The sequence below is a fragment of the Astatotilapia calliptera genome, chromosome 8 (genome assembly GCF_900246225.1).
Source record: "Astatotilapia calliptera chromosome 8, fAstCal1.2, whole genome shotgun sequence".
NCBI lineage: Eukaryota > Metazoa > Chordata > Actinopteri > Cichliformes > Cichlidae > Astatotilapia > Astatotilapia calliptera.
In genome coordinates this window covers 21,193,678-21,207,520 of record NC_039309.1, presented here as the reverse complement: position 1 = coordinate 21,207,520, position 13,843 = coordinate 21,193,678, and the positions used below count along the sequence as shown (strand labels likewise).

Genomic DNA, 13,843 nt, shown 5'->3' with positions numbered 1-13,843 from the left:
ATAACTCTGTAGTGTAACAGTTTAGGTATTTGCTTAACAAGTGAAAGATGAATCCAATGAAGCCAGCATCTTACCAACAGTCAAACACGGTGGTGGTAGTGTGATGGTGTGGGGCTCTAAAAACAAAAACAAAAAAGACTGAAATCCTATTGAGATGCTTTTGCAAGACCTCAAACAAGAAGGAGAGTGGGCAAAATTTCTTCCCCAGTGATGTGAAAGACTGATTCCAGTTTTTGCAAATGCTTGGTTGCAGTTTTTGGTGCCCCAGGTAGCACAACCAGTTATTAGGTTTAGGGGGAATTCACTTTTCCTACATAGGGCCAAGTAAATTTGCGTAGCTTTTTCTTTAATAAATGAAGTCATCATTGTAAAAATGCGTGTTTGCATTTATTCAGGTTGTCTTTAAGTCTCCTATTCAAATAACCATATGGTCAGGGCCTTTCTGTGGGGGGTGGCATGGTCTCCTCCCTCCTCTCTGGGTACTCTGCCTTCTCCCACAGCACCAATAACTGGGCGTTTGCTGCAGTTAGTGAGGTTATGATAATTGGTGATTCAAAATTGCCTCTCACTCTATGGCAGCTGGGATTGGCTCCAGCCCCCCTGTGACCCTGAATTGGATAAGCAGAAGAGGATGGATGGATATATATATATATATATATACACACACTACATTATATATTTTATATTCTAATATTCTTCCTGCCGTTTTTACAGATTGAGGACCTGAAGGCACAGTTGAAGAGCTGTCACAAGCAGCTCCTGGACTCAAATAAGCACAAACAGGAGCTGGAGATCCAGCTGAGAATGGCTCTGGAGAGAGAGCAGGATGACCGATCTGGTTACATCTCTCCGGTGAGTTGTCCCTTTATTCTGCTCTTATGGGAAGTCCTGTTGTAAACTCGATCAGTACATTCTTAACTGAGCAGTGGTTTCTACTTCATTTCGTAACATTTTCTGCATGTTGTATTTTATCGAGAGAAAATCGCAACCAAACTGACGAAGCTACAACGTGGCTACAGATAAACGCCTTTGCATGACTTCATTGCATGTGGAAAACGATAAGATTTTCATTACTAAATTGGCTTATACTAGTTAATCTGCTCGCTTTGTGTTGTAGGTTTTTACTTTATCAGGACTCATGCAAGGAGTTATTTGAGTAATTTTCTTGATTTTGGACCAAAGGACTGTAGTTTTGCAGTTTCTGGAGAGGTGTTATTTCACTGTAAGTGTTAATTACATGTGAAAAGTGATAAACAGACACAAATATAAGAATAATGTTGAAGTGTGTTTAAACATTTACCGTATTTGAGTTTTTTCTCATAGAATCAATACAAAAAGATGAACATGAAATCAAAATTAGAAAAGCGGAAGTGAAATGATGGCATTTTTTTTTTCTCCTTGTAATTTTCTCTTTTGCATTTCGACTTCATCATTCAATTTATAGCAATAGAAAATGGAAAAAGCGAAACTTGAGTAGAACTTGTTTTCTTTTTGATTCATTTTTCAGTTGTTTGTTGCCGAATTCATGAAGAGAATTTTGTCTTTGAGTTTAGAGTGACATTTTCCTGCATAGTCTCTGGCACGATTGCTTCACTTGTTGAAATGTTTGTCTTGACATGGAATAATAACCTCTTGGCCTGTATTCTACTCATTTGCATGGACATCAGATTCTTCTATTAACTGCTATAAAGACATCCATTTGTTATTCTTTTAACAAATTTTATATGTAGAAGTGTACTGACATAAATGTATGATGTCGATTTCTTTGCCTGTGTTTTGATGTATGGATGGGTTCTTACAGAGTGAGGCTGAATGATGTTTTAAATACATATATATGTAAATTATATATAATTTTGTTTTTGGCAGATTTCAAGTATAGTGCTCTTACTCTAGACAGTGAATTATTTTGAGAAAGTTGGGAGGGTGTTTGAAGCATTAGATTTGAGCTGCATAATGCATTTCATTATCTCCTCTCAGACTTGGACGTGAAACCTGTGAAATGTGTGTTTGTAGGACCTGGTATGCCTTTCTATCCTTGAATAAACCACTCAGCTGAAACTAATATTGCATTACTTACCACTTAAAGTAACCTTTAACCATTAAATGTGCATGCTATTGGTATTAACTAACCCCAGCTATTTAAATCTTTCAGTTGCTTTTAATTTACACCTTTAAACCAAAAGAAATTTTTGGATTTGTTTTGAATCTGTTCATTTGCATAATTTGGTATTGTTATGTGGGAATGCTTAATGTAATGTCACTTTTTAATTTAATAATAATAATTTAAAGAGAAATAATTAGTAGTTAGCGCTGGAAATTATAAGCAAGCTTTGTGTCTCCCCTGCTGTGTGTTAACCAACTGTCTGGTCCCCTTTTCCAAGCTGGAGCAACCTTTGGGTCTGGAGGCTGATGTGACGCCCCAGATGAAGAGGCCCGAACTGGTTAGTTCTCAAGCGCAGAGTTTAACAAAGAAGTACCAGGAGACCAAAGAGCTCCTGAAGCTGCAAGAGCTGAAAAAGCGCAATATGCAGGCACAGCTTGGCCTCTCGCTTTCTCACCTTCCCATCAAGGACCCTTACTTTTCTGAATCCCACAAAACATCCATCCTGGAAGGCCCTCCCCCTGAACTTGTCCAAAAACCAGTTAGCTTTTTAATCCAGGACACCACAGAGGCTATTCAAGAACTAGAGGACTTAACGCATGACAATCCTCTGACTCTAAAGGAGCTGGCGAAAGTGTTGAAATTACATAGCTGTAATCAAGACACAGCAGAGAAGCATCAACTTCAGAAGCTGCTGGAGACCTGGAAGCACCAGCAGGAGTTAGAAAATGAAACCATAAAAAAGAGTTTAGCTAGAGCTGGAGAGAGCATCCGCAAATATGAAGCTCGTCTTCTAACCATGGAGGACATGGTGGGGAAAGTTCACAAGCAAAGTTTTGAAAGCCCAAAGGGCTCCTACAGTCTTCTGTCCAAAACTGAGAACTACTCAGAGTCCAGTGATGAAACTATTGGAATGCTGTCTCAGAGGATTGAACTTTTAACTAGTGAAAATGGAGCATTGAAACAGCGATGTCAGGAGATAATAAATCAACTGACTGAGGCTGACAGAGAGATAGACAGACTGAAAGCTGAACTCATCAGCCAGCAAGGTGGCAAACAGCATCACCTTGTCTTGGAGGAGCTGAAAAGACTAAAAGCTGAACTGGCTGAAAACCAAGCCAATGCCATAGACAGGGAGTATTACGAGAGGGAGTTGAATGAGAAGTCCTTGAGGCTCCATGAAGCGCTCGTTACATTGGAGGAGCTTGGCAGCATCCTTAAAGACACTGAAAAGAAGCTACAGTTAAGAGAGGCCACACTGAAAGGTCTGGGCTTCCAGGGAGATTATGAAGATGACGAATTAAACCCAGAGAAAGAGCAACTCCAAGAGCTGCTTGAAGCCTCAGAAGCAAAGTTATTTGAGACCAAGTCAAGCCTTCAGACTACAGAGCAGCGCTGTATGGAACTAGAAACTAGGAACAGTCAACTAGTTGAACTAAATCAGAAAATTGAGAAGGTCAGCAGAGAGAAGCTAGAAGAAGCAGAAAATGAAATAAGGGTGCTAAGAGAGAAGTTGGTAATGAGCATGAGTACAGATGAAAAGGATGCTGAATCTGTTGAGGCAGAAGAGAAGCATGTGGATGATAAAGGACTTTTAATGAAAGTAGTACAAGAGTTTGAGATGAGGTCTGCATCGATGAATCAGGTTGTGGAAATGTTAGAACAGGTAGATGTTGATGTTGAGAGTATGCTTGGTGAATTAAAAAGCACTTTATTTTCCTCTTCAGAGGAAGAGACATTTTACCCGAGTGGAAAAGATGCGTCATTCGTGTTAAAGGGAGAGTTCTGGAGCCAACTGTTGGGCACCACTGTAGCAAAATCAAAGGAAGACGGACAGAGCCGTGACAGAGGGGTAGAAGAACAGATGATGGCAGAGAAGAGCTTAATGCTCTTGATTAGGAGGATTTGTTCGCAGGCAGACGTTGGAAGTGACAGAGTGACAGATTTGGGATCGATGTATAGCTGGCTTGATAATGAAACAAATGCTCTGATTCTTAAACAGTTAAAAGAAATTCTGGAGGAAAAGTCGCAGAGATTTAAGCAGATTGCCTCCAGTTTGAAGCTTGATAAAGATGACAAACTCCATTCTTTGGCATTAGCAAGCTTTGGCCAACAAACACAATCTTCCAAACATCTGCGTGAATCTCTCAAAGAAGCATACATATCTTACTTGATTATTAGGCTCAATGTCCAGTATGAGAAAGGGCTAAAGAAAAAAGAGGAAGAAGTAAAGATGCCTGGCGTAAATTGTCCAAATTGTCCAAAATTAAGAGAAGTTGCCAGTGGGCTTCAGTCCAAATTGGCAGATCTTCAAAGTCAACTATCTGAGGCGTATTTGAAAGCTGCCCCAGGGTCTCAAACTCTGATTCAGATTGAAGGAGAATCCATTGATTCAGTCGATAAAACCATTGAGCTTCATGATATGATAGCCGAGCACAGGAAAGAGCTACGAGAAGTCAAAGATGGCTACGAGCAGGAAGTTGATAAGTTGAGGCAGGAAATAGCAAAAGCCAACGAGACACTTCGTCTCCGTTCAGAAGAGAATGTAAAAGAGATTGACTCGCTGACGAACTGTATGGAGAACTTGAAGGAGCAGCACGAGAGGGAGATGAGTCGTCTCCTGGAGAGGTTTGACCGGGAAATGGAAGAGCTGCGAAGCATGATGAATCTAGCAACTGCAGGCAGGAATGAAGCAGATGACAACGTACCTTTGGATCACGCCTTGACCCTGAAAGAGCGCATCCAAGAGCTGGTGACCCAAGTCTCAGTCATGACCGAAGAGATGAGACGGCGCGAAGAGCAGGGCGACGTAACCATTCTGCGGCTGAAATACGAGAAAGACCTGGAAAACCTGAAGGTGGAAGTGCTCCTTGTCCTTGCCATCCTCCATCTGTGATGCCTTGTTTTCCTTTGTGGCATTCCCAGATCCCCCTCCCTTCCCCAACATCTACTCCCTTCTCTCGCTCTTTGTTCCGTAAACCAATTTTCTTTTGTGTTGCATGAAAACTAACCTGCTGCAGGTTTATGTTATCACTGATGCTGCTTTAGTTGTTTATTGAGGAACCCATTTTGTTGATGTTTCGTCAAAGTTACCTTAATGAATACAAGACTGAAGCCTCAAACTCTGACTTGGAGTTTGAAGCTGATGGCTTCTCTCGAATTTGGGCTTCAGAAATCTGTCAGTGCCCGACTGTTCTGTGAAATGAGTTCCTCTATTGGTAGTTGAGTGTGCTTACTGATCTAATCTCGGCAGTTTTAGTTACAAAGCAAATAACTGATCCTTTGCAGCACCTTGAAGTCTTTTAGAGTTAAGAATTTTAAAAAGACCATTTCTGTTTTCAGATTAATATTAACTTTAATTCTTTTCCTTTTGCCGTTTCTACTGTTTATTCCATACTGTGACTGAGTACTAGCTTTTTTTTCTTGAACTTGTCAGCAGCTAATTGGCAGCACTTGTGATGAAACCCAATATTTTCTCAAGCAGAAAAATTAAATGCCATTCCTAAGATAATAAAGGCTTGTCCTCATATACAGGGTTGGGGGCGGGTTTCCCATTCGGCTCCAAGAGCTGCCCAAAACTGCACACCTCTGCAATGGGGAAAATGCCCTCAGTGACAAGACGTCACTGAATAAATATCTTGATCTGAAATTATTTGATATTTTCTTGAACATAAAGGACAACAGCTCCTAGTTTTTCAGTAGGATTTGTATTGGAGAAGGTTTAATACAAATTCCATTATTATACCCTAATTTGCAAAGGTATGCTTCCAAAAACTCCTGAATCCAGATAGGATAGGCTTCCAATGGTTATTTGTTCCTATATTAGGCCTCACATTGCCATTTATAAACTACCAGAGCTAAAAGTAAATAAACCCATCCCCCATAAATCATCCTGCTATCAGAGGCACAAACAATCAGCCATACCTGTTTATTAAACACAGTTTCTGAGCACTTAATGCAGGGATGTTTAATTTGATATGCTTACATGAATGAGTGTTTGGGGTTGTGTCTGCTAAGTTTCAGTTTTGAGGTAGTAATTGTCGATCACAGCTACAGTACGTTCTGTGATAATGAAATCTGTGACACCATGAATTCAGTAGATGTTGCAGAAAAACACAATTCAACTTTAACAGGGCAAACGGGACCTAGTTATAATTTTGTATGTCTAAAAGAGGGAATGGACATACGGCTTTGGTCAAAAGTTTATTTACACTCATCGTGGATATGAGTGTTGTTATTAATAATGAATTCTTTTGGAATGATTGTATAGCATACATCTTTATTCACTTTATAAACAAGAATTGGGTGAACAATTTCAAATTCATTTTGGATTTTCTCTGAAAGGCTCAAATATAAACATATATTCATTAAAACCTTTAAGAAGTGGTCACAAAGGTTCTAATGTATCTTTTAACTTGACAACACCAAGGCTTATTACTGTTAGTTATTTATTAGCGATCATGATTGACTGCAGCTGGTAATTTCTCTTTGCCAGTATTTTTTGGATTGACCAGTAACACCTAGAATCACCATCACGTGATATGAAATTGGCCAGAAAGTTGAGGACCAGCCCAGGAACCAGCAAGGCTCAAGTCTGCCATGAGCTGGAAACCGCTAACTGTCACTGTCCAGAGTGAAGCCAGCTTTATGTGGCCACGGACTAGGAGGGAGTTAACAAAGAAAGAAGCCCCTGTTCAAAAATCAAAGCCTTCAACCGCCACTCAAATTTGCAGCTATAAATTTGGAAGCCAAATGGCCTCTGGAGAACATTGTATATGGTCAGACAAGAGTAAAACTGAGCTGCTCGGCCCCAATGACAATAGGTATGTTTGGATAGAGCAATACAGACTAGTATAGTAGCAAGATTGCATTATGAAGATGACATTTTAATTCATCATTCACACAGCTTTGTAGCACACCAGTGAGTTTTACTTGTGTTGGCTCCTCATATAGTCTCTTTGACTTCAGGCAAACCGAAGGACCTGGATCGGGGCACAGCCACCAACCAAACACCCAGATTAGTGGCAGTGAATGCAGGACGGAAGTAGGGCAAGGTTTTAGGTTGGGCAAGTGCAAAGACTATTGAAATCTCTCCTTATTGAGGATTATTATTCTCCCTCACTTTATTCTCACCATCCAGAAGTGGCAGTTTTGCAAGCTGATTGGGATGTCCTATGACATGTAATGTTTGAGACACCCAGTTATATAATTGTCAGCTTAACCACACATTCCACCAAAGATTTGGCCTCCAGGCAGATTAGGATTTGTGTGTTAGCTGTAGGATACAAGTGCTGTTTGGAGTCCGGATTTCCAGAAGCTTGGATATTGTGCTGTGGACAGGAGATGGCAGCTTTTTTTTCTCTTACATCTCTCTCATTGTCTTTGCCCTTTTCTTACGTGCGTTGTGTATCCTGTCATTCCTTTTAATCCTTTTTGTACTCACACAGGCTCAACTTGCTCATGGCTGACAAGCTCAAGCTTGCAAGTGAATTGCTATAACTAAATTGATGATCTTTGCTGACATATATATAAAGGTCCAGGAGGTTTTTCCTCCTGCTCAGCTCCTGATCAGGAGAACCTTTTGGTCCCACGTTCAGGTGACCTGTAAACTCACAGCTGCAGTGTGCTCGCTTTTTGCCACAGGCCACCTGTGAGAGAGGTTTCGCTGCAATGGAGGAGTCTCACCAGAAAGTGATCGACGAGCTGCAGAAGAAACACCAGAGAGAGCTGGAGAACCTGAAGGAGGAGAAGGAGAGGCTGCTGGCCGAGGAGACGGCAGCCACCATCGCAGGTAAATAGAAAAAGTCGTACCAACTGTATCTTTTTCCTACTATATCTTTAGCTCATCATAACTTGCTTACAATGCGTTACAGTAAGTTTTGATTAAAAAGAAACTTTTTTGTTTGTTATCTCAGCTATTGAAGCAATGAAAAACGCCCACCGTACAGAGCTGGAGAAGGAGCTGGAAAAGGCTCGCAAAACCAACAGCAATACGGAGAATGCAGACATCGAGGAGATCCGCAGACAGCATGAGTGAGTTCTTCTCATACCCATAAGCACCAAAGTGTTTGTAACCCCTCTCTCATCTCAGCTGATGAGGGCTGACAAACTATCAGGCTGGCTGAACCAGTGATCATGCCTGGTGGGACATGTCAAAAATGCTGTGAAGTAGTTGTTTGACAAGATACAGTGCATTGTATTCTGTGTCCTGATTGGCTGTAGACCACTGTCAATCAATCTCGTGCCGTGTCTCCTGTACAGTACAGAACGCGTTCAGCTTGTCAAATTTACATAAATCTTTGATCACTACCAGCGTGACTCTGAAGTGCTGCGCCGTGTTTGTAAGTTTTCTCCCCAACAAACACAACAATGTCGATGAAACGTCGTCACCTGCAGGTGCCTTTGGTTTCATTCTATAATACTGGTCTTATTTTTCTAGCAGGTTTGAACTTTGAGAGTTTAAACAAGAGAGAAAAGTGTAAAAATGTTCATTCCTGTCTGAACAAAGTGTGTAATGAGGGGTTTTACAGCCTTAAAACATCTGTAATAACTGTAAAAAATAAAGTAGGCTACTTCGCAGATTTCACTTATCGCGGGTTATTTTTAGAACTTAACTCCCGCGATAAACGAGGGACCGCTGTATACTTAAAATATCTTATAAAGACAATTTTAGGTAAAAACTGAACCATTACTCCGTACGGTGTGGAAGTCTGTTATGCAGTGGTGGATTTTGGCTGGCACGGTTTGAGTCTGTCCCTGACATTGAAGGAAAGCAGCCTTCCATGCAAATGGTTATAGGATGAATATTATGTGAGTTATGTTCTGGCCACAGCTGTCCTCAACTCAAATCTCAGCTGAGCTGAACACCTATTGCTAGCTATCAAAGCATTAAACTGCTTTTTTGTAGAAGAAATAAAATTCAGTTCATTTTATATTGTTAGGCACAGACCTTAATAATTCATTAATGTAGAGAAAATCCCAACAATCATGCTCGTCATGGATACATAAAAGAATATTCCTGTTGACTAAGTAGTCCACTGGACAGGAGGAAAAATTCAGATTAATCCGCAAGATGACTTAAAAAGGAGAAAACTGTTGGAATTGAGCCCAAGGTTAAAATTGTCTGTACAAATGTTCCACATGTATTTAAGAGTTGACTGAAAAAAGCAATGGTTCGTGTAGCTCGACTCTGAGTGTAAGATAATTGTACTAATAGGTTTCTGCTGACTGTGCAGGTGTCACTGCTGACTTGTTGGGACATGCATGCATGCACTGTGTTCAGCAGCTTGACACCCTGTGATGCTTCACACAGGAACATGTGTGGAAGTGCAGGTGTTGACTATAAATCACACTGCATTTAAACTGGCTTAGATTTTTTTACATTCTCTATTTTCACTCTGATGCCGGATAAAAGGAGAAGCTCTTTTTTTTTTTTTTTATTGCAGGGAACAGTTTGCTGCTGTTTATTTGCTCTGAAATAAAAGTACTCAGCATTAACCCCAAACTAACAGATGCTAAAGAACTGCCTGACCTTCAGGTTTTTTTCACTCCTGAAGTATTTTTTTCCTCTCAGCACGGTGTTGAATTGTATTTCAGGGAGGAGTTGTGTTCCTTCCAGCGGGAGATTGAGGTGTTGTCGGAACAGTATTCCCAGAAGTGCCTGGAAAACGCCCACCTGGCCCAGGCACTGGAGGCAGAGCGACAGGCCCTCAGGCAGTGTCAGAGAGAGAACCAGGAGCTCAACGCGCACAACCAGGTGCCGACAGAAACGCACACTGCTCACCTGAGCGCACAAATAACTGTGTTATAACTGCCCCAGTGGGCATGAAAGTGCACTGTCATTCTGAGTCTTCTGATTTGCTTCTGTGGGATGTTTTCAGGAGCTGAACAACCGACTGGCAGCAGAAATCACTAAGATGCGCTCCATGACCTCTGAGGATGGAGTGGGAGACACAAATACCACAATACAGGGGAAGGAGCTCTACGAGTTAGAAGTAAGGTTCAAGTCGCATAAGTTCCTGGATGTGAAACGTATGAAAACGAGTCTCTGCTAGTAAGGTTTTAATAGCCTCTCCTCAGGAAATGTTTCCACCCTCAAGGTGACTTGGCTCATATTTTTAGCATAATTTTTTCCTCGTCTTGTTTTCCAGGTTATGCTGCGAGTGAAGGAGTCTGAAGTCCAGTACCTGAAGCAGGAAATCAACTCCCTCAAAGATGAACTGCAAGCAGCCCAAAGAGTACATTTCAGTTTTTTTCTTTCCCCCTCATAAATTCATCACAGATCTAAAGATAAATCCTTTCTCTGAACTGCCAAACAATGTGCTTTCAGGATAAGAAATATGCAACAGATAAGTACAAGGACATTTACACAGAGCTGAGCATTGTCAAGGCCAAAGCAGAGCGGGATCTGGGCCGGCTCAGAGACCAGCTGCAGCTGGCTCATGAGGCGCTCGGGGAGCCGGCGCTGGAGGAGGTGGAACGAGGGGGCTATGGTACAAAAACGCGCCGCAAAACACACCTCATGTTGGAATCGACTCGCACCCAGACTCTTATCTTATTGTGACCGACACATTTTTTCCTCCAGATATCATGAAGTCCAAAAGCAACCCTGACATCCTCAAGATGGCAGCTGCTGCAGCGAAACGCTCAGAGCGCACCATGAGGTCAAAGGTGAGTGTCCTGTGAAGGGGCATGCAAAGAGTTTTATCAGATGTGTTAATTCAGGTTTTCTCATTGAACTCTATCACCCATTGTATCATTGCTCAAGCAACAGCAGATATTGAAAGTGGTTAACTCCAGCCTTCAAAAGCCTGAGAAGTTGTTTCCAGTGACTTGCTGCCACCTACAGGTCACCTGCTAAGTTGCATGCAGCATTGCATGCAAACCGGCTGCAATTTCCTGATCCATGTCGTGACTCCCATCAGAACTGCATTGTAGGCATTGTATTGCAAATGAAACACCGCAGTAGTCTTACACACACTTGCCTGTGTGTTTTCCCCCTTCTGTCTTCAGTCTGTGAGTCGAGACATGCCCTGGGACAGTTAGGGCTGCTGACGACGTGTAAGCTTCCTCCCCCTTCTCCTTTAGGTAAACCAAACCAGACGCACCCATGGGTGGATAAGCACACCCTCCTGTCCTCCACCTCTCAAGCCACTCAAAAGATCAGATTCTGCACATTAGTATGCACAAATACTCCACACTTGCATGGTGGTGAAGAATGAATGTCAGGTTTGGTAGAGTGACTGTGTATGTGACTTATCACTGGGCTTGATTACTAATATGTGGGTCCTTTCACTTTATCAGCCATGAACTGTATTGTATGAGGGGGTTACTTACACAGTGCTAAACAATGAAGTCCCAAACCTAATAAAAAGCTGTTTGTCAGACAAGTCAAGATGCACCTGAACTCTTAATTAATCAGCACTGTTAGGCAGGTGAATGATTAAAATGACAAGAACAACGTGGAAAAACTTTTCCTTCATCTTCACTTTCTCAATAAAATCAAAAAGTAATTTTGCTTGAATATCTTTAAATAGACTTGTTAACATGAGAGTTTTTGTCTTAGTAATAGTTTAATGTTCACAGTAAAATAATACTAGAAGTGTCTGCATCTAGTCGACTCAATATTTTGTTGTTCTTGTTGGTTAAACACATTTTATTAATGCACCAATGCATCAGTTCCCAGTTCAAAGATGCGGTTGGCGACTAACCAGCACGATCTCTATGAAGGGAAGTTGTGAATGAATAAGGGAGGAAGTAAAGAGGTCACAGCCTTGCTAACTGCCACAGTGCTTTGATGTGAAGCTGCCTAGCTTGGAAAATGCTTTTTCAGTTTGAGTGACTTCATGACAAAGGTAAATGTAAAATCAAATATAAAATGTTGGCCAAGATATGAACTTCAATCACAATGGTCATTTTATTTATTGCACATTTTGTTATACTTTTAATTCAATGTGCACAAAGTAAAAGCTTAAAAAGCAACATATGATTTACAGTGAAAAGAGCAAAATAAAATGCAAGTTAACAGTGAGAACAAAGAGGTTTGGAGTCTGCTTTTGAATATGTGCAATTAGCTGAACATTAAAAGAACCTATATATGTATAAGTTATAATGGAGAAACTTCGAGGTGAAGGAAAAGTGTTGACGTAAAACAGTTGAGTTAAACCCATTTTATGCAACCTTTTATCAGTTTTGGGACTCCATAGCACACATGCTAAAGAAGGGTTTGCTATCAGTTGTAGTGTGGTGTGTTAACACTCTATTTGAGAGGGATAACTCACTGGGTGACATCAGGTTTACACTGGGAGAAACACTGCTTGCTCAGAAACAGCACACGTGTCCAGAGTTGGGTTCATCATAAACTTATTTAGCATCTGCTTTTTCTCTCTTCATCCCACCAGAGTCTGAAGGAAGGGCTGACAGCGGAGCAGAGACTCCACCTGTTTGAAAATAAAGACACTAAGGAGTTCTGACAGTGACACGTCACGTCCCCCTACCTTGCTGCATGTTTAGAAGCCCACTATATTTTAGCTCTGTAATGACTTATTTAGTAACAACTACACACTGGTCACCAAACACAAATCATTTATTATTAAAAACATGCTATGAAGTTTGAATTTCATGTTTAGTTTGCATTCCATGCACTTCAGTTAACTGTGACTTTTTTGTATTTTTTTTCCTTACTGTAAATACTGTTTTTAAATGAGCATTTTTCATGCATACACTAGAACTATGACTGTGTAAGCTACTGTTTTAACTCTCTAGACTGTTGCTAGCCAAAAGCATAAATGTGATGTTAAATGGCTAAACTACAACTACATAATGACGAGTAATACTTGCATAACAAAACCGTAGGAATGAGTCTGGCGTTCAGTCTGCACGTTAACGCTCCTCCTCTCCGTTATCATTCCAGCACAGATGGAAGTGTTGCTCAGTAAACAAGCTATAGAACAAAAGTGCTTGTCTGCATTAGAAAAAAAGTGCTCACCCATGTTGCTGCTTTGGGTTACTTTGAAATTAACATCAAAGATGTTTCTGCAGTCTTGGGGAAAAAAATCAGATAAAATCAGTGCGCGACAGCTGAATGCATCAGGACAAGATTCACTGACTATAATTTAAATATATATGAAAGTTTATATAGATTTTTTTTTCTCTCACTGCAATCATTGGTCCAACTGTATAGGAGTTGCTGGAGTTGGTTTATGTTTGTAGTCTTGTTCAGTGGCAGTCCCTTTGTATTTATTTAAGTGGTTGGGATTTTTCTTTCACATTCCCATTCCTCTGTACTCTATTATTGTAAATATAAAGCAAATATACACCAACTGACTACAGGTTTATTAGCAATAAATATTTTTGCACCCTTTTCTGTGTGTTTTGAAGTTTTGAACCACATTTGAACTCGGGGTGTGTTTTTTATGGGGATAAATATTCTCAACAAACACTGAACACAACTTATTTTATTGTAACGCTTAAAGTCAAAGAGGGTCGGGCAAAGCACAATCAAATAAAACTTTAAAACTGACACCCACCCCCATTAAGAATATCTGGTAAATACAAAGCTGTACATATCTTCTGACTACTACAATCGCAGTGGTGGTAGGATCATGGTAAGAAGTCGCTTCTCTACAGCAAAAATGAGTCACGACGAAGGACTGAAGTTCACCTTTCAGCAAGACACCACATCCCAGATTTGGATACGGATTTCTCTCCTAATATTAGCTATTTGCTGATTTGTATGTATGA

General features: G+C 40.7%; 1 protein-coding gene across 4 annotated transcripts in view; it reads left to right on the top strand.

Moving 5' to 3' along the window:
- Positions 1 to 13,463, top strand: part of LOC113027699 (myosin phosphatase Rho interacting protein) — a 36,601-nt gene extending 23,138 nt beyond the window's left edge. Inside the window, exons 14-24 of one of the 4 annotated variants that reach the window (XM_026177395.1) lie at positions 715 to 852; positions 2,382 to 4,958; positions 7,745 to 7,892; positions 8,017 to 8,134; positions 9,698 to 9,857; positions 9,982 to 10,095; positions 10,252 to 10,338; positions 10,431 to 10,593; positions 10,686 to 10,771; positions 11,114 to 11,188; positions 12,502 to 12,563. In XM_026177395.1, coding sequence (XP_026033180.1) covers positions 715 to 852; positions 2,382 to 4,958; positions 7,745 to 7,892; positions 8,017 to 8,134; positions 9,698 to 9,857; positions 9,982 to 10,095; positions 10,252 to 10,338; positions 10,431 to 10,593; positions 10,686 to 10,771; positions 11,114 to 11,146 — 3,624 coding nt within the window. In that variant the 3' untranslated portion in view covers positions 11,147 to 11,188; positions 12,502 to 12,563. Of the gene's footprint in view, positions 1 to 714; positions 853 to 2,381; positions 4,959 to 7,744; positions 7,893 to 8,016; positions 8,135 to 9,697; positions 9,858 to 9,981; positions 10,096 to 10,251; positions 10,339 to 10,430; positions 10,594 to 10,685; positions 10,772 to 11,113; positions 11,189 to 12,501 lie in introns of all 4 variants that reach the window. The other 3 variants (XM_026177394.1, XM_026177396.1, XM_026177397.1) reach the window with 3 other exon arrangements.
- Positions 13,464 to 13,843: the final 380 nt, after the last annotated feature.